At 43.7% G+C, this 21,678-nt stretch overlaps 1 protein-coding gene across 9 annotated transcripts; it reads left to right on the top strand.

The window, feature by feature from the left end:
- Nucleotides 1–495: 495 nt before the first annotated feature.
- Nucleotides 496–20,697, top strand: Zfp780b (zinc finger protein 780B). Of its 9 annotated transcripts, none has more exons than XM_030242709.1 (6): nucleotides 496–742; nucleotides 2,999–3,080; nucleotides 5,027–5,079; nucleotides 5,987–6,113; nucleotides 8,111–8,209; nucleotides 14,430–20,697. In XM_030242709.1, the coding sequence occupies exon 6, from the start codon at nucleotides 14,917–14,919 to the stop codon at nucleotides 17,122–17,124; it is 2,208 nt and encodes a 735-aa protein (XP_030098569.1). In that variant the 5' UTR covers nucleotides 496–742; nucleotides 2,999–3,080; nucleotides 5,027–5,079; nucleotides 5,987–6,113; nucleotides 8,111–8,209; nucleotides 14,430–14,916; the 3' UTR covers nucleotides 17,125–20,697. The 9 variants fall into 9 exon arrangements, with proteins under 9 accessions (XP_030098569.1, XP_030098567.1, XP_030098566.1 ...); XM_030242707.1 differs by having other exon boundaries at nucleotides 503–742; nucleotides 14,963–20,697; XM_030242706.1 differs by having other exon boundaries at nucleotides 503–742; nucleotides 2,921–3,092; nucleotides 14,963–20,697.
- The last annotated feature ends 981 nt before the right edge of the window (nucleotides 20,698–21,678 follow it).

The raw sequence follows: 21,678 nt of genomic DNA, 5'->3' as shown, positions 1-21,678 counted from the left end.
GTCTTCATTACGGTCACTCGTAATCTTCTAGAGTACTGAACTTTAACATATTTTCTGTAGTTGATACTCGGTTGAGTCTGACTTGTTTTCAAATCCTCCTTGTTTTCATCCTTCAACGTGAGGTAAATTACTGTCTAACGGACACGACTCAGTTGAAACTTTCTGATGTGTTCCTCACTCACCGTTTTCTATCTAGGTAACAGGGACCCTGAACTCAGGGAGGGTCCAGAACACCTGGCTGTCTGAAATCGCTGATGTAAACTATCCACGTTTAACACCAACAATTCTTTAGTTTAGTCTTTCCAAATTTACCATAGTCCCTACCAGGTCACAGCGAGGTGGAATCCCACTCAGTGGGACTCAAGTCACTTATATCCCATTCTGATCTTACTTCCTGTTCTGCTTGTCAGTCCGCTCCAGGGAAGAGAAAAATCAGTGGCGCGCAGAAGCGGAAGTACCTTTTGAGCACCACACGGGAGCTTTTAAAGGCTGTGCCTTTTTGGAAAAACCCCTGACACCACCAGGCGCAGCTCCCAGGTGGGCTGGTCCCAGTAGCAAGCTCGGATCGCCCTGAACCTCTGAGCTCTGGGCTTCCCGGAGTTCCGCCGCAAGGACTACATTTCCCAGGGTCCACCGCACCGGAAGTAACGGATCGAATTCCGGTGTCGTGTATCGCTCCCTTGAAAAGTCAGGTTTTTCTCGTAGGTGGAAGAAATCGCTCTATGGCCTACGTCCTCACAGAGTAAGATCGGAGCCAGCATGCTGGGTGTGGGTGTGGGATGGATGTTGATATTTGTGTGAGTGTGTAGGGGCGGTGATGTGTGTGTCTGTTTCTCTGTATGTATACGCACCTTGAGCACTCTGCATCTCCTGTGTCACTATGCTTGTAGCTTTCTGCTCCTGCTTTCTCTTGCAGGCACAGGGGCTGAAGCAAGGAAAGATCAGGTGCAGAGTCTGAAGGGAAGCTTCCTTTGAGGTACATGAGTAGCTGAGGCCGGAAGTGCCTCCGAGGGGCCCCTAGGGGGATAAGATCCCTAGGTTTCCCTGAGCTGTAGCAATGCGAGTGTTGCGGGAAGGGAGGGAAAGTGCTCATTGAGGATGCTCTCAGATCTAGTTTGGGATCTCAGGCTTCCTTGGGCTCCCCACAGGCTCCCCATTTCGGCCATTATTCCAAAGGAGGGCTAGAGAAGCATGAGATCTTTATTGCTACTCAGCTAAGACTCAAGGGCGAAGTTTGTGCTTTCTCTCCGTGTGAGAAACGAGGCTTTAGGTTTAGACTATAGAATTGTCAGTAAATGAAGGAGTAACAGACAAACTGATAGCTCCAACTTTGTGGCTCTTACATTGTTCGTTCTCCTCCCAATTAGTATTCTCACTATTGTTTCAGTGATCCTTGATATCTCTCAATAATCAGACCTTTCCCCTAGACTTTATAGATAAGAATCTCCAGAGGTTAACCTTAGGAATCTCAAACTCAAACCAATTCCTATCCATGGCATCACATAGCAGATGGACTTTGATCTTTATAGACCTTCCTTTCAAAGCAGGGGGACTTCAGGGGTGCTGGTGCTGCTTGTATTTAATGCTAAATACTGGCTCCCAAGATCTGGTGTCCCCCCCCCCCCACCCTTCGCCATGAGCAGATCCTCACATACTCCAAGTGATGCTATGTGAACTTTGCTCCCCAGCTTAAAACCTGAGTTTAAATAAAACTAGCCACAGCCAGTTCCTGAGAGGAATAGAGAGAGGTAGAGTTTGAGTAACTGAGCTGTGGGTCTCAAGTAGGCACCACCAGGGGAGGAGAGAGAACAGAGGCAGAGCACAGGGGAGGAAAAGACTAGAGAACAGGAGGTCTCCAAGAGCTGGACCAACCGTTCCTGACAGAGTGATATGCCTCCCGGGGACACCAGACGGCTGGAGCAGAAGTAGCCCTGGAAGTTTGAAACAGCAAGGATTTGGGAAGTGCAGTCGAGCCAGTCGCCAGACTGTCATTTAGAGATATAGATTAGGGTCATCCCGCAGTAATTGCACAGAACCTAATAAATAAATATGGTAGTTTGAGTCTCATTCACTTAAGGTTAGATGGGATGTGTTTAATAGGTGTTCTGTACAGGGGAAAATGTAGGTGGTAGACGATTTCTGTTCACTCTTGAGAACTTTGGGAGTGGAAAAGTGATAGCACTGAATTTGGCATCTTTGAGAGCTAGTGATTTTCTGACTCTGTGTGTGTGTGTGTGTGTGTGTGTGTGTGTGTGTGTGTGTGTGTAATGGGTAATGTTGGCCAGGTCCAGATGAGCAATGCCATGGCTGATAGTGGGTGTGGATCTGTGGTATCGGGTTGGAGTCTTGGTTCTGTTCCCTCAGGCTCTCCAGGCCTGTCAGGAACCTTAGGATGCCTGTGGTGAAGCCTGTTAGTGCAGTGCCACCATATCCTAAGGGCCTGGTGTGCTTTAGTTGTTCTCTGTGAGGCCATCTTGGGTTCATTCCCCTCAGTGTTCTGCAGGACAAGGGAGTGTGAGAAACAATGCGATTGCTGGTGGATGTTTAAGAAAGCGGCTCAAAAAGAAAAGCTAGGCTTCAATCTTGGAATTTGGGAGGCAGAAGCAGGAGATCCCTGTGACTTGCGTAGCAGCTTGATCCACAGGACGAGCTCTGGGCTGGCTGGACTACATGGTGACACCCTGTCTCAAAACAACAAGAACACAAACTGTGTATTAATGTAAAGCAGAACTTTCTCAATTTTCAGATGATTTGTTTGTATTGTGTACAGTGTGATAATTTGGAGACTTTGTGTGCATCGGAACGACTGAATTGCCATTTTTGTAATGAGTGTACTTCCTGTCTATGCTCCTTAGTCTTTACAAACTATTAATCACAGTCACCATGTCTCATGGTGCATCTCTGGACTTCTGCTGCGTAGCTGAAGTGTTGTCGTCTCTATATGATCAGCATCTTCCCAACTCTTCCTTATGGTTCTTCGTCTCTCCCACCACCACAGTGCTGCACATCCAACCTCTGCCATTCAAACCGCATTGTCCAGCGTTTCACTGTTCCAATGAGACGACAGGGTCAGATCCCACGTGAGTGACAGTGTGGGTATTTGTCTTTTTCTTTAAAGATTAACTCTTGGGGCTGGAGAGATGGCTCAGTGGTTAAGAGCACTGACTGCTCTTCCAGAGGTCCTGAGTCCAAATCCCAGCAACCACATGGTGGCTCACAACCATCCGTAATGAGATCAGATGCCCTCTCCTGGAGTGTCTGAGGACAGCTACAGTGTATTTACATATAATAAATAAATAAAATTAAAAAAAAAAGATTAACCCTTTATGTTCTTCTTGAAATGCATGTGTGTGGAGTTGTGTGTCCATGAGCACAGGTGGTCTAGGGGCCTGAGGTACAGGATCCCCTGCAGCTTGGGTTCCAGGCACTGTAGCTGTCAGGAGGCTGAACTCCTCTGGAAAAGCCGTAGCGGCTCTCAGCCCCTGAGCCATCCCCAGCCCCAGAGCTTGCCTTCCTCTTTAGCTTATTGCGCGTGTTATTCTCCATGTGCATCCATCCACGTTGTAGTAAGTGGTTCACTGTGCGTCAGCCCCATCCTCCATGTGCTTGGTCCATTCCTCTGTTGGTGGGGTCGCATATCACTGCTATGGAAATGATACTGGAATGAAAGCGAGGGTGTGACTATCTCTTGGAAGTGTATAAAATGTACAAACATTATAAATAGCATAGAATGTAGTCTGCCAACCTGGCTCAGTGGGTGCCGTGCATGCAAGCATGGAACTGTGTAGATGCAGCAGTGCATGTCTGCAATGCCAGCCCTTCTATGACAAGAAGTGGGGTGGAGACAAGAGAATCCCTGGCAGGCTGGCTAGCCTGGTGTACGCAGAGGGAGGAGGGAAGGAAGGATAAAGATAGAAGGAAAATTTGTCTGTAAACTTTCTGGGGATATGAAAATGTAAAATTTCATATAAGATGATCAGATGTGTACTTGAGAGGAGAAGGAGGAAGGAGCAAGAGGTGTTCAAGGTCAGCCTGGTATACAGGAGACGATCTCAAAAACAGATGGACAGTCCCAGAGAGGATTGAATAAAGGCTTAGACCTGTTGGCTAGAGCACTGGGTCCCCATTTGGTGATGACTGCTCCCTGGTGCAGCATCTTAGGGAGGTCTGAGGGTTGTGTGTGCTGCCCAGAGCTTGTGAGTGGAGGGTCAGTGCTGCGGAGTGTAGTACAGAGCACAAGATGGTCCTCACACAGCCCAAGACAGAACAGTTGTGTCAGCCGTGCGGAGGTTGAGAAACTCAGTTCTAGGGGCAAAACACTTATGACGCCCAGACCAAATTTAGTATTATTTTCTTCAAAGTATCGCATATTATGGAGAGAGGGAAACATATACTCACCTCCTGTGACAGAATATTTTATAGTTATTATCTTCATAAAGGATCATGGCTTGAGACAACATAAGCGTTATCATAGATGAGGGAAGGTTCTCAGGAGAGTGGTCCATGGTGCACAGTCCCATTCACTAACAGTGGGCACAGAATGCTGGACGCTGCCTGAGCACTGCAGCCCCTCCAGCCTCGCTGTGTTTCAGCCCTGAGTTTACACAGGAGGGGCCACTTGGATGCTGTGAGCCCCTTTGAGCCTTGATAGGTGGGGTTCCAGTAGGAAGATCTGAGATCTGCGCACAGTAGGAGGAGCGGCCCAGGTGCAGGTCGAGCTGGATCTCAGAGTGGAAGATGGCTCCCTTCTGCTGGACTCTCTGGAGGAGTTCAAGGCAGACATGTTTGTGCCCTGCACTCCCACACTGCCCCCTTGGCAGTGGGTTGTCTGGGTTAGGAGGGGATCGGCTTTTTGTAGACTCCTGTGTGCTTCCAATTTGTGTGTGGGAGGCTGTGAGCGGTGGGAGGGGAGAGAGTGAGTGGGGAGGCTTGAGAAATAAGTGTAGTCGATGACATCACAGTAACATAACTCAGTCTGGGAACATCAAGTCACAATCCAATGAGAGGCTTTCCTTTTGTCCCCCAGGAGAGGAAGCCTGAAGAAGAATGGCCAACTCTAATTCTCAAGACATGGTCTGTGTAAGTTGAGTTTTCTCTTTGACATAGGGCGAGTTTCAGGTTACGTGACTCCTTCCTTCTTTCCCTCTTGAAGCTTCCCAAGGATCCGGAATCCCCCAGCCCAGTCTGCCCCTTTCCAGTGAGGGCTGGCAGGTCTGAGCACTTCCTGTCTGTGCCTCTTCCCAGCTGGCACTGCGGTTGACTTTGAATGCATTCCTCCACGTGTGCTCTCTGCTTGGTCTGTGCTCAGGGAGGACTGTCCCTGCAGTGGAGGTGTCAGTCCCACAGGGAAACAGGGGCCTTGGGGGCTTCAGAGCTTTGACGGGATGGTCTCATTGACTGCCCTGGGAAACCTGATTGACATCTGAGGTGTTGTCAGGCTGATGACCCAGAGTGTGAGAATGAGTATTCCCTGTGTATGTGTGTGACAAGGTGACCTCCCTGAGGAGGCTTTAGAAGAGAGTTGAGGTATCAGAGAGAAAGATCATCTAGGCTGTGATAGGGAGGTGATTGTAGTCTCCCGAGTTGGGGAAGACCTGAGACACACTGACCCCCGGAAAGGTTAAACATAGTATGTACATAATGTGGACTCTTACATAGTGTATAAAATCATTCTCATGACAAAAAAATCTTAATGACATCATGTGATAGTATGATAAACTCAAGGACTCACAGCATTCCTTATGTGTTTTGCTCTGACCCCAGGTGACATTTCCCTTCTGTGGGTATAGCCTGAGGGATGTGGGTGGAGTGGAGAGGCACAGGTATTGGCTATGTAGGTGGGCACAGTCGTCGTTTATGGGGGGCTCATGCAGTCAGGTGCCTTGAGCATTTCCTTATGGCTCCCTTCCCACGCTGAGTCCTTTCCCTTCTGGTTTCCATCTTGAAAGCTTCCCCAGTTTCACTCTCCTTGTGTTTGCTCTTTCAGGGGTCAGTGACATTTAGGGATGTGGCTGTTGACTTCTCTCAGGAGGAGTGGGCCTGCCTGGATGCTACTCAGAAGGTCTTATACAGGGACATGATGTTGGAGACCTACAGCAACCTGGTCGCAGTGGGTAAGCCTGTGCCCCATGAATGGGGGATGTGTCCTCTACACTGTGGGCTTTCCTCACTCTGAATTAAAAGACAGTGACATCTTTCCAGTGGTAGCTGAATCTGGGATGGAGGCCGATTCCTGTCATTGCTTCTCTGAGAAGGCTGAGGCAGGAAGAATGTTGTGAGTGCAGCATCACCCTCAGATATGTCCTGAGTTCCAGGCTAGCCTACTGTACAGGGAGAAGCCTTGTTTCAAACAAAAAAACAAAACAAAAAACATAAATAAAATAAATAAAGAGATAAATCCATAAATAGAATCTTGGGCTAGAGAGATAGCTTGGCACTTAAGAAACCCAGCTATTTTTGTAGATGATTCAGGTTCAATTCCCAGAACCACAGAGGGCTCACAACCAGGTGTAGCTCCAGGACTCTGATGCCCTTGTGCCTCCATGGGCACCATGCTTGTATGTGGCGCTCAGCAATACATACACATAAAGTAATTTTTCTCTGGCCTATATGTGCATGTACATGTGTGCACAGACCCTCATGAGCACATACATCCCCCTTACATGCATAACTAAATGAAAGAGTCATTATCATTTACTCGTTAGTGAATTTATAGAGTTTACTCAAAAACAGAAGTGGGCACATTCTGTTCCCTTCAGCGAACACTTCCTTTATCCGCTTTGTAGTGGAAATTCTAGGATTTGAAGTTTGCTTTTCATTGACCAAATCTGAAGAACGAGGTGTAAATTTTAACAAAAGGCAATAGAAATAACAATAATGAGAATAATTTTTATGGCTGTGAATGTAAGTCAGGTGTAGAACACTTCCCCAGGATGCTCAAGGCCCTAGTCCCATTCCCGGCATTACTAAATAAATACATGGAAGTGTAAAAAAATAATGATTTTGTATTAGCGTAGGTCAGACAATCTTTAAAGTACTTGTGATAGTATTTAATCTTAGTATCAACTCTATCAAATAGAAAACATTAATTCGTGTCTGGTGAGATGGCTCAGTGGGTAAGAGCACCCGACTGCTCTTCCAAAGGTCCAGAGTTCAAATCCCAGCAACCACATGGTGGCTCACAACCATCCGATCTGACTCCCTCTTCTGGAGTGTCTGAAGACAGCTACAATGTACTTACATATAATAAATAAATAAATCTTAAAAAAAAAAAAGAAAACATTAATTCAATTACTATCATTACTACTACCACTTCTACTAATTTCATGTTTTTGAGGCCAAGTCTCCCACAGCACAGGCCATCTATGGACTTGCTGTGTTGTGACCATTTGTGTGTATGCTACCATGCTTAGTTTTCAGATGGCAAATTGAGCATAGAATGTTGTGGGACTTGCCTAAATGAATGTTATTATTAGTGAGCTGCAGAGATGGGATTTATACTAGACAGTATAGCTTAAGGGTTCATGTTCTCACTACTCAATTATATTTTTGTTTTTAAGTGACAAGCCCCTATCTGCATTTAAAGGAGATTAAAACTAATCTTAAGCAGCTGAATTCTTTTTTTTTCTTTAAGCAACAAGAAAATGTATATTAAATATATATGACACTGGTAAAAAACACACAAAAATTTCTAAAGCAGCTGAATTCTTACCCAGGTTGCTTTTTCTTCCTTCTCTGAATTCTTTTCCTCAGCATTATTTTGGCTTCTAGAAGCTTTTAATCCGTTTTTCCAAGATAAGGGTCTTGCTATGCAGGGTAAATGGTATGGCTCATTTCCTCCATGCTGGCCTCACAAAGCATGATCCACTGAGCCCAGCTGTATAGATCTTTATAATAAATGTGTATTTTTAAAATCTACACAAGCAGGGAATAGTGGCCTTTAGTCCCAGCGTTTGGGAGGCAGAGGCAAGCAGATCATGTAAATTCAAGGCCAGGCTGATGTAATATGTTCTCTATATCCTGGGATTATTAAAAGAGACCCAGTCCCAATGAATGAATGAATGAATGAATGAAAATCTACACAATGAGTCATCTCTTTCTTTCGTTTAAGTGGGACGTTGCATTTCCAAGCCAGATCTGATCGTCTTACTAGAGCAGGAGAAAGAGCCCTGGATGGCTGTGAAGGAAGAAACAGACAGGCCGAGCCCAGGTGAGTAAGAGTGAAGTGATTCATTATTGGTTGTGTGCGCACACACGTGTGCAGGTATCCTAAGAGGCCCTAGAGAGGGTCAGCTCCCTGGGCTGGAGTTATAGGGGCTGCTGGGTCTCTAACCCAGGGCCTCGGGCAGAGCTCTCAGAGTTCTTGACCACTGAACCAAAGCCAAGACGGTTTCAGCAGCATTGACAGCTGTAACGCAGGGAGGGGCACCAAATGTCTGAATTCTGTGTCTTCGTGGTCACTGTAGTCACGGTGTGATGGTGGCGCCTCCCTGCAGCACTGGGGAGGTGGCAAAGGCAGATCCCTTGGGCTTGCTGGCAAGTCAGCTCCAGGCAAATGAGAGACCCTGACTCACAAAGCACAGATGGACAAGCCAGGGGGACATCTGAGTGCATATACCACACAGCCTTCTACCTAGCTTGGCAGGGAGCTGTGATGGTTTTCTTAGTTGGCAAATTGACTAGGAACTAACTAAAATCCAAGCATCTGAGTACACCTATGAGAGATTTTTGTTAAGTAAAGTATTTAAAGTAGGAAGACCCACCTTTAATCCACATCTTTTGAGATGGGAAGACCCACCTTACATCTGGGTCTTCCTTGTGGTGCAGCCTGGGAACAGGATGTGAAGGAAGCTCTGCTCTTTGTCTGCTTCCCTTACTCTGGTGTCAAGTCCAGTCTACTTGGGAGTCTGCATGGTTCTTGTACCGTAGTAGGCATCTTATTCATTAGAGTAGGGGAATTTTCTTCTATGATTTTGTTGAAAATATTTCTTTTATCTTTGAACTGGTCCTGCTCCTCCTCCTTCGATTTGCACAGGTTTTTTTTTTTTTTTTTAGATTTACCATTTTATTTGTGACAGGTATTTATTTCTTTTATTGTGTCTTCAATGTGTAGCCTTAGATTTTTTTCAAAACCTATTTTAATTCTAGTTCTTTAATGCTTTCAACCCACCACCCACCAGAGGTAGTAGAAAAGAAAGGTTAATAGAAAACAGGAGTTGTTGATCTGTTTAGAAATAATTCTTTGGGGCAATTCCAATCTTTATTGTTAGCAGTCCAGTTCACTAGCAAAACACCAAACATGAATCTGTAGCAGCAGCTCAGGCCAGAAGAAACTATAAGGCTGTGCCGATTGGCACAAGCCCGCAGAAGCAGCAAAAAGCAGCTTGGATACCAGAAGGACTTTGGTGCATTTTTCTCTGCAAAATCATGACAAGCAAAGATCAGCAAAGAAAGCAAGGCGAATCAATTTCAAGAGCATCATCAGCGAAGACCAGTGTCAGGAAAGACCAACAAAGACTAGTGAGGAGTTGCAAGGCGAACCAATGCAAAGGCGTTGTCCACTGTCTGTTGGGTTATTCTTATACCCTTCCAAACATCACATACTCTCTCAAGCGTCTGCCCCTGCAAAACATCACATGCCCTTTCACCAGAGAGTTTCCAGAAAACCACCATATGCCTGTTCTCAGCAAAACATCATCTCTCTCATAAGACAGCTTCCAGAAAAACATTACATGACACAACGAAGTCTCCAGCAATTTCCACTTCATTAGTGTCTGAGATTTTTCTTCCACCTCTCGTATTCCGTTGGTTACTCTTGCCTCTGAGGGTCCTGTTTGAGTTTGTAAGCTTTTTGTTTCCAGATGTTTCTCAGTTTTAGTTTTCTTTATTGATTCTATTTGCGCTTTCAGGTCTTGAACTATTTCATTCATTTCCTTCCACTGTTTGTGTTTTAATAGATTGCTTTAAGGGATATTGTCCTCTTTAATGACTTATATCATGTTTTAAAAGGCTATTTAAATATTTTTCTTGCGCTTCAGCAATGTTTTAATAATACTCAGGGTCTGCTGTGGTACAGTTGCTGGGCTCTGGTGCACACATATCACCTAGCTTTTATTATGTTTTTGTACTGACTTTTAGGCATCTGTATTTGTGAAGTGCTTATATCTGATCTTGTCTTTGTTGGCTGGGTTTTTTTGTTATTTGGTTTCTATTGCTCTTTCCGGTTCCTAGGAGAGTGTGGTAGCTATGTATTACTTGGAAGGAAATTCTCGTGGAATCCTGATGGGTATAAACACTGAGAATTCCAGGTAAAATGTGTTCCTAGGTAATGGGAGCTGACACTTAGGAATGGGGATGGGGTAGGAGGGGTGTGTCCAGGGATTGTGGTTATTTGAATATGTTTGGCCCAGTGAATGGTACTATTAGGAGGTGTAGCCTTGTTGGAGGAAGTGTGACACTTTGGGGGTGGGCAATGAGACCCTCCTCCTAACCACTTGGGAGCCAGTCTTCTCCTAGCAGCCTTCAGAAAAAGAAGTAGAACTCTCAGCTCCTCCTGCTTGGATGCTGCCATGCTTCCATCTTGATGATACTGGCCTGAACCTGTAAGCCAGCCCCAATTAAATGTCCTATAAGAGTTGCCTTGGTCATGGTGTCTCTTCACAGCAGTAAAACTTTACTAAGACAGAAGCTGGTACCAGAGACTAGCATATTGCTGTGATAGCCTGCCCATGCTTTTGTTTGGAATAATGTGGATCTTAAGACTTTGGACTGGGAAAGCAGTGGAGTCCTCTAAATGGGACTTAATAGGCTATCCTAGTAGGAATATGGAAGACTTTGTTGCTGAGAATGATTTTGAACTGTGCAGATCCGGCCCAAAAGGTTTCAGTGGAGAAGAATTTCAGTGTGTGGCCTAGAGACTGTTTTTGTGGTATTTTGGTGAAGAAGGTGGCTGCTTTTTGCCATTGTTCAAAGAGTTTGCCTGAGGCTAAGCTGAAGAGATTTTGATAAATTGCTTTGAAAAAGGAAGTCTCAAAACAGTGTGGTATAAATATTGTTTTGTGGTTACTACAGTTCAGTCTTATGAAGAGTGTTTGAGTGTTTTAATGAAAAAGAACAAACTGAGAAAGGAAAAATAGAAAACATGGTTCAAGTAGTAAAGGGGCACTAGGAAGTAGAATGGAGCTGAATCCTGTGTTCTAGGAAATAACAGATTAAGGCAGTGGGACTTTAGGGCAAGATCCCACCCAGCTAAATTTAGATCAAGGCATGGTGGTACAAACCTTTAATCCCAGGAGCCAGAACCACGCAGATCTCTGAGCTCAAGGCCAATCTACAGAGCAAGTTCCAGGACAGCCAAGCTTAGGCAAGTGAGGGATTTGAAAATCTGAAAACTGGTAATAGAATAAGGGGCCATGTTCCACCTCTGGAAGCAACAGAACTCAGCAGCTTTGGCCTTGTGGCTCTGGCTTTAGAGTCCAGAATAGAAGTACTGGGACAATTTATCTTAGTTAGCCGGAGCTAAGAAATTATCAGTGATTAAGAAGAAACCAGTAGCACTGAAGTGAAAATGGCTGGAAGTGTTTTCTGAGAGCACAAAGAAGCTGTGTTCCAGGGATAACCAAGGTTGTACCTCATACTGCAGCTGGACTTGGTAATGTATAAGAATCAGGTTTTGAAGGCATGAAAGGGTCATGAAGAGCAGCTGAGGCTTGGCACTGTGAGAGGCCAGGGAAGGCCATTGGTGAAGGGGCAGCTTCAGATGCAGGTGATGACCAGGACTGAAGAGGTTATGCAAAGAAGTTGAGACTTGACACCATGACGGGAGCTTAGGAGAGGCTATTGCTGAAGCCTCGTTACAGTTGAAGACCCCAATATATTGGAGTTGTCAGTACCCTGGCATGATCGCTAAGAACAGCAGCAGCAGTGGAGTGGTGTCAACCAGAACCTAGATAGAATGCTACAGAGGAAAGAGGTAGAGACCAGAAGATCGTTTGTTAATCCCAGACATTGGAACAAAAAGCTGTAAAGTTGAAGTTGCCTTGGAGACCCCAGGATGTTTAAGATGCCAGGGCTGTGGGCTATCTGCTGAGGAAAGCTTCTAACAGGGAATGGAACCAGCCCAGGAGAAAGAACTTTGTTGCAGTCAACAAAGATGAAAAAGGAGTTGGAGATCTGAAGACTGCTTTTAATATCAGACATGGAGATGCAGAGTTTGGAGTTTTCCCAGCTGTTTTTCTGTCTTGCTTTGGGGATTATGGTCAAGTGATTGGATGGATCTCAGAAGAGACTTTGAACTTTGGACTTTTAACATTGTTGAGACTGCTATAGACTATGGGGACTTTGGAATTGGACTAAATGAATTTATTATGCTATGTCTAGGTATGCTCCCCATAGACTCAGATGTTTGAACAAATCTATAGGGGACAGGGAGTGGAATGTGGTGATTTGAATATGGTTGGCCCAGGGAATGCCACTATTAGGTGGTGTGGTCTTGTTGGAGGAAGTGGGTCACTGTGGAGGTTGGCAGTGAGACCTTACTGCTAACCACGTGGGAGCCACTCTTCTAGAGGCCTTCAGATGAAGATATAGAACTCTCAGCTAATACTGCACCATGCTTTTCTGAACTTTGCCATGCTCCCACCTTGATGATAATGGACTGAACCTCTGAACCTGTAAGGCAGCTCCAATTAAATGTTATTCCTATAAGAGTTGCCTTGATCATGGTATCTGTTCACAGCAGTGAAACCCCAACAAAGCAGGGATCCATAAGAAGGAGGAAAGCATGTCTTCCACTAGAATCTGCTTATTCCCCTAGAAATGGGAACAGAGTGAGAAGAGGCCAAAGTAGATGGTCTCCTACAGAACTGGAGATGAGCCCGGGGATTGGACTTGGAGGAATGGAGGGAGAGGTGAAGATGTGCAGTTAGTCTGTCTGTTTCACTGACCAGAGTAGTCTTTGAGTTTCCAGGGAAGGCCTGATGGAGTTGGGGGGCTGGGATAAAGCAATTAATATAGAGAAGGAAGTTAGTTGGTATACATCTGTGCTAAGAAAGTATACCACAGGAGCTGGAGAGATGGCTCAGTGGTTAAGAGCACTGACTATTCTTCCAGAGGTCCTGAGTTCAAATCCCAGCAACCACATAGTGCTTCACAACGATCTATAATGAGATTGGATGCCCTCTTCTGGTGTGTCTGAAAACAGCTACAGTGTACTTAAATATAATAAATACATCTTTAAAAAAAAAAAAAGAAAGAAAGTATTCCACACAACTGATCTAGTGTAAGAGTTTCACTGGGGGCTGGGGGTATAGTGTGATTTCTCTTGTGTTCCTGGCCCTTTAAAAGATCAACTGGACTTTTACGAATTCTTAACCATTAGTACTGCTTTACCTTCAGTGTAGGATATAAAAAGCCAGCAGGGGCTGACAAAGGAGATTGAGCAGAGAGGAGAAAGCAATTGGGACAGAAGATATTGTTAGGAGACAGGTGGGTCAGGAGAAGCTGAAGTGAGCAGATGGGCTAGAACAGTTGTTATAGTTTAGAGCTTCTAGTATTGGAAAAACTGCTAGAAGGGACTGTGTTTAAAGCTCATTGTTGGGGGCTTGAGGGAGATACAGTTGGGAAAAACGTTTGAATGGGCTTGTCTGAAAACTTGGAAGAATGGATGGGAAATAAATTAGATCCAAGGATCTCTCTTTCTTTTTCTCTCTCTTCCCACTCTATCCTCCTTTCTCTCCTATTTAGGGTTAAGGGATTGGGACCTGGGGAATAAGGGGTCAGAAGAAAAAAGAACCTCACAGAGTAGCAAAGACCAGCTCCAAGGGTGAAATTGAAAGGCTGTCTTGGTGGGAGCATGAGAGAGAGACAGAGACAGAGACTGAAGAGACAGAAAGAGAGAGGCAGAGAGAGGGAGGCAGAAAGAAGGACAGAGAAAAGAAGTCAGGGATTGAGAGAGAAAGACAGAATAGGAGAGAGAGCTGGGGTTGCTGGGACCTTCTGTGGGCTGCTCCTGGCACACCTGGATAGCTGTGGTAATGACATAAGCTGCTGTTGCTAGGACCCTGAGGGCAGGCTGGTGGAACTGTCTGATGGCTGACAGTGTGTATTTCAAGTAGAATGCAAATGAGCACATTAGGTCATTTCAGTACATCTCATTAAGCAGACACATATAGACAGACTTTTGGCTACTTTATGGGTTTCTTTTCTACCACTGTCCTCTACCCTTACTTATTCCACCCTCCTAAACCCCCAACACTGGGTAGGACGGGAAGAAGGCTTGAGTGGAAAGGAGGTGTCGATATTGTTAAGACTACGCCCTGCTGATTAGGGGTGTTAAATTTCTTGGAGCAAATTTGTTCTTCAGCGTCACGATGTCCAATTTCTTCTTCTCATCTTTTTGTATGTGACCACTTGACAAACCTCATCAACAGCATCTAGCATATACCCTCTCAAAAGGTCCCAGAATTCCAAACATCAGACACTTTAGAAAACTGTCTGCAACTGGAAAAAACAAGCCCCTGCCAGAGTACAAGGCAAATCATAGACATCTGCTGTGGACGTCCATTCCCATAACCACGCCTGGGGTTACAAACTTCTGTTGGAGGAGGTGGCCTACGCCTTTAATCCAGCACAGGGGAGCCAGGGCCAGGCACAGCTACAAAATGAGTCCAGGACAACCAGGGCTGTTACGTAGGAAAAACAACAAGCACAAAGAAAAAAAAAAGACGCAAAAAGAAGCAAAACAAAACATATTCCCATAACATCTCTGTGTTTTTAAAGAAATCAGAATTCTTACTATAGAGATGTCTTCCCATTTCTAACCTGTTCTACTGTAAACTATTGTCTTACATAAACTGTGTTTATTGCTGCTCTCCTTCCTCCTGTTACTTTAGTCTGGCCATTCATTTAATAGCTTTTATGTTACAGGAAAATAAGATATTCTTGCTTTTTCATTTTCTTTCAGACTTGGAGACAGATTATGATGCTGAAAATATATCTCCAGAAAATCCTATTAATAATAAAAAATTCCTCAAACAGAGCATAAAGCAATTAATAACTTTTGACCCTAAGGACTCTAGTACTAGTATTGGCCCCAACTATAGTACATTCCATGGACTACAGGATTGTCAGAGTGATGCTGGTCAACAGATTACTAACAAGGAAGGAGTGCCTCCTCACACCTGCCAGACTCTTGCTCACAATACAGAAAAACCATATGAATGTAAAGAGTGTGGGAAGTGCTTTGGTTGTAGGTCAACTCTTACTCAGCATCAGAGTATTCATACTGGAGAGAAGCCCTATGAATGTGAGGAGTGTGGGAAGGCCTTCAGACTCCCCCAACAGCTCACAAGGCATCAGAAGTCTCACAGTGGTGAGAAACCTTTCGAGTGTAATGAATGTGGAAAGGCTTTTCATCTTCCTGACCTGCTCAAGTACCATAAAACCATTCATACAGGTGAAAAACCATTTGAATGCAGGGAATGTGGGAAGTCCTTCAACCGTGTCTCCAACCTTGTTGCACATAGGATTATCCATGCTGATGTGAAACCATACAAATGTAGTGAGTGTGGGAAAGCCTTTAAGCGTCGCTCAAACCTCGTGCAACATCAGAAAACTCATTCTGATGAGAGACCCTTTCAGTGTAAGGACTGTGGGAAGGGCTTCATTGTTCTGGCTCAGCTCACAAGGCACCAGAACATTCACACTGGAGAGAAGTCATTTGAATGTCATGAATGTGGGAAGGCCTTCAGACTCCCCCAACAGCTCACAAGACATCAGAAGTCTCACAGTGGTGAGAAACCTTTCAAATGTAATGAATGTGGAAAGGCTTTTCATCTTCCTGACCTGCTCAAGTACCATAAAACCATTCATACAAGTACAAAACCATTTGAATGCAGGGAATGTGGGAAGTCCTTCCATCGCATCTCTAACCTTGTTGAACATAGGCTTATTCATGCTGATGTGAAACCACACAAGTGTAATGAGTGTGGGAAAGCCTTTAAAAGAAGCAAAAGCCTCATGCAACATCAGAAAATCCATTCTGGTGAGAGACCCTTTCAGTGCCAGGAGTGTGGGAAGGCCTTCATTGTTCTGACTCATCTCACTCGGCACCAGACCATTCATACTGGAGAGAAGTCATTTGAATGTAACGAATGTGGCAAGAAATTCAGAACTGCCACACACCTTGTTATGCACCAGACTATTCACACTGGTGAGAAACCCTTTGAATGCAATGTATGTGGGAAGGCTTTTCGGCTTCAGGTATACCTTTCTGAGCATCAGAAAATTCACATTGAAGAAAAACCCTTCAAGTGTAAGCTCTGTGGGTCAGCCTTCAGACGTAAGTACCAACTTAATGAACATTACACAATTCACACTGATGAGAAACCCTATCAGTGCAAGGAATGTGGCAAATGCTTTCGTCAAAGATCAAATTTTACTGAACATCAGAGTATTCACACTGGAAACAAACCCTTTGAGTGTAAAGAATGTGGGAAGTTCTTTAGACTCAATACACTTCTCATTCGTCATCAGAAATCTCACAGTAGTGAGAGACCTTATAAGTGTAAAGAATGTGGAAAGGCTTTCCATCTTCCCAGTGAACTTAATAACCATCAAATTGTCCATACAAGTAACAGACCCTTTGAGTGCAAGGTATGTGGGAAGTCCTTCAAGCGTGAATCCACTCTCATTCAACATAGTGTTATTCATGGTGGTGTGAAATCATATGAATGTAATGAGTGTGGGAAAGCTTTTATTCATCGCTCAAGCCTGTTCCACCATCGGAAAATTCATTCTGATGAGAAACCGTTTAAGTGTCAGGAGTGTGGAAAGGCCTTCGTTGTTCTGGCGTACCTCACTCGGCACCAGAGCATCCACACTGGAGAGAAATCATTTGAATGTCAGCAGTGTGGGTCAGCCTTCAGATACAAGTCCCAACTCAGTAAACATCAGAGAAGTCATACTGATGTGAAACTCTTTCAGTGCATGGAAGGTGGAAATGACTTTGTCCACGGAACGAACCTTAGTATTCATCAGGGAATCCATACCAGTGAGAATCCCTTTCAATGTAATGAATATGGGGAAGCTTTTAAATACCATTACCAGTTTCCTTGGACGTTTTAGAATCCATATTGATAAGAATCCTCATGAATGTAGTGAATGTGGGAAGTACTTTACACATGGCAGAGATGTTAAAGTACATCAAAGCATTCACACTGGTGACAAACTCACAGTGTTAAGAACGTGGGAAGACTTAGTTGAATATGAAACTTGTTTTGACATTATACATACATTAATAAGAAGTCATGATGTAAGGAAAATGAAAGGCCTACAGTAAATTCTAAGCTAGCGAGCTGTATATCAGAGAATTTCTACTGATGAGAAATTCTATGAATATGAGTAAGGTGGCAAAATGTTAAGATTTAGTTCAGCCTTCATGCACAGTGGCAAGTTCATATCGGTAATCAACCCTATCGCTGTAAAGAATGTGCCAAGAGCTCTAATTGGAACTTAGATCTTCAAAATCAAGGAAGCCATGCTGGCTTCAAATACAGTGAATACAAGGAATGTGGGGACATTTATAGAATTAGCTGTTAAAGCTCATCAGAGAGTCCCTGTAGGTCTGAAATCCTGTGACGATGAAGACTCAGGAAAAGCCTTTATTGCAAATGGGTGAGCTTATACAGCCTGAGAAAATCCATACTCTCCAGGAGGCCTGCGAGTGTAGGCAAGGAGGACAAGCCAGTGGATGAAAATGTGACTGGACACCAGAGAACTCATATTGGGAAGGTTGTGACTTAAAAGAATGTGGGAACTTTAATCTGTCCTGGGAATTGGTCAACATCAAAAGAATTCATGTACTGTTGCTGCCAAGAAACCCTTTGGAATGGGTATGTGGAAAGTCGGTTGTTCAGAGAAGATACTCTGTTGCGAATGTCTTTTATTGTCAGAAATACAATGTAGTAATCATGATTTACTCTCATCTTGCTAGTTGTATAAACTTAACTCACTCATTAGTCACCAAGGGCTGTCAACTAAGGGGGAGCAGTTACTGCAACTGTGTTTGCCGGAGATGCTCCCCACCCCCCATGGTTCCTGAGATGGTGGAGCACATGTTTACTTTTTGCATAATTTGTTAATGGCCAGCACAGGACCAGCCAAAGTTATGGCAACAGAGTTATAATAGAAAATAAAGTCCTTGACAATATTGGTCAGTGCCCATGTTCTATAATACAGCTTTTACATAGTTCTAGTTTCATGAGCATTAGCATAACTGACATGGAAGCCTGATTGCACTGTAGATAGTTTAGGAAAGTCTCATGCTTTTACCCACTGTTAAGTTTTAAATAACTTTATTCTGAATACTTGTAATGGATGGTTAGGAACTTGAAAGTATTTGAATTGTGAGTCCATTTCTTAAGTATTTGTGTGTAAAGTTTTAAAACAATCATTGATGAATAAGAACTTTCTAAAAAGAGTAAAAACTATAAAAAGTTCAAAAGTTAAAATCCTATTATTTGTGCCCTCTCCACACATGAAGATAAACTATATTTGTGATAGGACAAGAAAGTTTTTGGATCTTCAATCTCTCTCTCTCTCTCTCTCTCTCTTTTTTTTTTTTTTTTTTTTTTTTTTTTTTGGTTTTTTGAGACAGGGTTTCTTTGTATAGCCCTGGCTGTCCTGGAACTCACTTTGTAGACCAGGCTGGCCTCGAACTCAGAAGTCCGCCTGCCTCTGCCTCCGGAGTGCTGGGATTAAAGGCGTGTACATCCTCGCCCAGCCAATCTCTTATTTCTGAGAACATTTTAACTTCAACTAGAATTTGATTCCCTCGATGGAGAATCTCATGGTATATCCAATTCTACTAGAGGTCAAATTGCCTCTGATAATTTATTGTGACTTCTTTTTAAACCTCCCACTCCAGCTATCTGTTTATCTTCATACTATTAAACTGCCTGCTTGGGCAAAAGCTCCCCCTGCAGCTGCTGAGCAAGATAATAGAATGTGGGTTTGTTCTAAATGCTTGGGATTATACTCCGGTCCCAAATACCTGAATGTACTCAGAGCTGGCTGGAATAAAGCCTTTCATTTGGCTCTACACTGTGTCTGAGTGGGCATCTCTAGTGAGCAACCTGTAACACCTTTACAAAATAGCCAGAGTGAAACTACTTATAAAAAAATATATGTGTGTTGTGGCCAGTCAGCAGCTCGCAACGAACGGTTCTACTGAGATGGCAACTCGGGCTGAAAGAGAAGAACTAGACGGGCGGAAGAAAGAACGAAGCCAAGTCAAAAGTCTGATCAAAGCTCCATTTTTACTGTTGCAACACTCAGTTATGAAGGAAGGGGGAGGGGACCCGATTCCCGCCAAATAATCTCGGATCCAGTAGCAGGGTGAGCACGTGATGGCTTCAGAACAGCAAGGCGGCAGGTTCTAGCAGTGGGCATGGCAGAACGAATGAGCAGGAAGCTCCACCCCAGAACAAGCAGGTTTCAGGCTGGGGGAGGGGAGACTACATATGTGCAATTTTTCATCCATGTTGAAAGCTTGGAATATTCAATACACATCTGTATCCTCACCTAGATTGAAAATTGTCAACAATTTACAAGGTTGATCCTGTTTTTCTGTGTATATAGGTTTGGGGATGCACCATTAATATGTTTTAGAACTGAATATGGCAAAGCATATCTGAATCCTAGTTATTATAAAGATGAATTAGGAGAATCAAGAGTTGGAGGCAAGGGGCTGGAGAGATGGCTCAGTAGTTAAGAGCACTGACTGCTCTTCCAGAGGTCATGAGTTCAATTCCCAGGAACCACATTGTGGCTCACAGCCATCTGTAATGGGATCTGATGCTCTATTCTGGTGTGTCTGATGATATCTACTCACATAAATAAATAAATAAATAAAAAACAAATAAATAAATAAATCTTAATTAAAAAGAGTTGGAGGCAAGCCTAGCTATATAATGACTTTAAGTCCAGTTAAGGCATTATAGAGACCCCTATATTTAAAAAAAAAAAAAAGACACGACATTTTATCTGTTACTAACCAGCCGAGATGGAATGCCATCTATACCATAGAGTCATAAATGTTCTTAAGACTGAGAATTTTATGGCATGCAGAAGTTTGTAATTTTCCTCCAAACTTTACTGATTTAAACTGCATATATCCTGAGGAGACTCCAGTATAGATAAACATTTGGCCTTGCTCTGTGCTTTATTAAATTTTCAGTGTTGATTTAACCTGGAGCTTTGTAAGCATAGTAGGGATGCTCTCAACCAACCAGCTGCATTCACAATCCTTGGGTATTGTATCTTCTACCCAAGGGAGATTAGTTTCAGATGAAACATTTTGAGTAAGAACACATTGTAGGTTGTATGTCCTGTTGTAACATGTCCAAAGACATGTATGTGTCCGCTATCACATTACTGATGAAATTAAGTTTCATTTGGATAAGATGGCAGTGCCAGAGCTCTGTTAAAAGGTCTACTTTGGAGTAATCTATGTGGGGAAACTATTACTTCCAAGCATAGATATGTGTAGTTTACTCTTGGTTAAATATAAATAAAGATTGAAATCAACTTTAAATGGATATCGAAATAATGCATGGTGTAACTTGAATGCCATAATTCGAATTGTGTGGTGTAACTGATGTTGTACTCAATATTAAACTCCCCTTCTTTCTTGGTTTATTTCTTTTCATCATGTGACCTGTGTAGTTGGCAAACTCAAAACCCACCATTGTGTGAAGAGAAACTGACCCCATGTTGTGGCAGGTGTGCGTTGTGTTGTGGGGGACACTGATGGTTAACACAGCAGCATAGAATGGATTTCTCCTTTTGTCCAACTTTGACCAAGGAGGCAATTTTCTCTAAGAGTTCTTTCGAAGAATTAAAGGCAGCTGCTAAAAAAATGACTTTTTCATCCAGTTGGCACTATTAGAAAAAAAAGTTATAAAACTTAGATGAATTTAAAGGTACAAATAGGTTCCAGTTCTTGAAAATAGCTCAAAAGGTAACAAGAACAGAAACAAAATACTGATTGACAAAGACTTTTGGATAAACTTCAAAGCCACCATCAACTTCTCTATTGATGAGTTAGGCTACAGATAGCCAGCAAAATATTGGTGTCTGACCCTCTTTCAGAAGAATATCTCTTAGCTGAAAGTTGCGCTCCCAATCAAAAAGACATCTTTCAGATTGCCAACAAACATACCCAGGGCTGAGGGCTGGAATCAGTCCTCTAGGATTGGCCAAACAAGTTCTACTAAACAGTTCAGCCACTCCTGATCAGACTTAGCAATACTGTGACCCTGGAAACCAAAAGGGAGATTGAAGTCCCTATTGTCTGGCTTACTGGGACAGACTTGAAACACACCTCTCTTATCTGTGATGAATCCTGGGTCTCTGACCATAGACTTGTCCAAAACCTGAGAAAAATAATATAGAAGGTCAAGACTACTCGCCCTATGCTCCCAAACCCAAACCCTTGCATGAGTCTGATTCCTCCAGAGAAGTATGTCTACAGTCTTGGATTTGAAAGATGCATTCTGCCGGGCGGTGGTGGCGCACGCCTTTAATCCCAGCACTTGGGAGACAGAGGCAGGCGGATTTCTGAGTTCGAGGCCAGCCTGGTCTACAGAGTGAGTTCCAGGACAGCCAGGGCTACACAGA

The sequence above is a fragment of the Mus musculus genome, chromosome 7, assembly GCF_000001635.26.
Source record: "Mus musculus strain C57BL/6J chromosome 7, GRCm38.p6 C57BL/6J".
NCBI classification, from domain to species: Eukaryota; Metazoa; Chordata; class Mammalia; order Rodentia; family Muridae; genus Mus; species Mus musculus.
The sequence above is the reverse complement of the archived record's forward strand: the minus strand, read 5'-3'. Positions and strand labels throughout refer to the sequence as shown.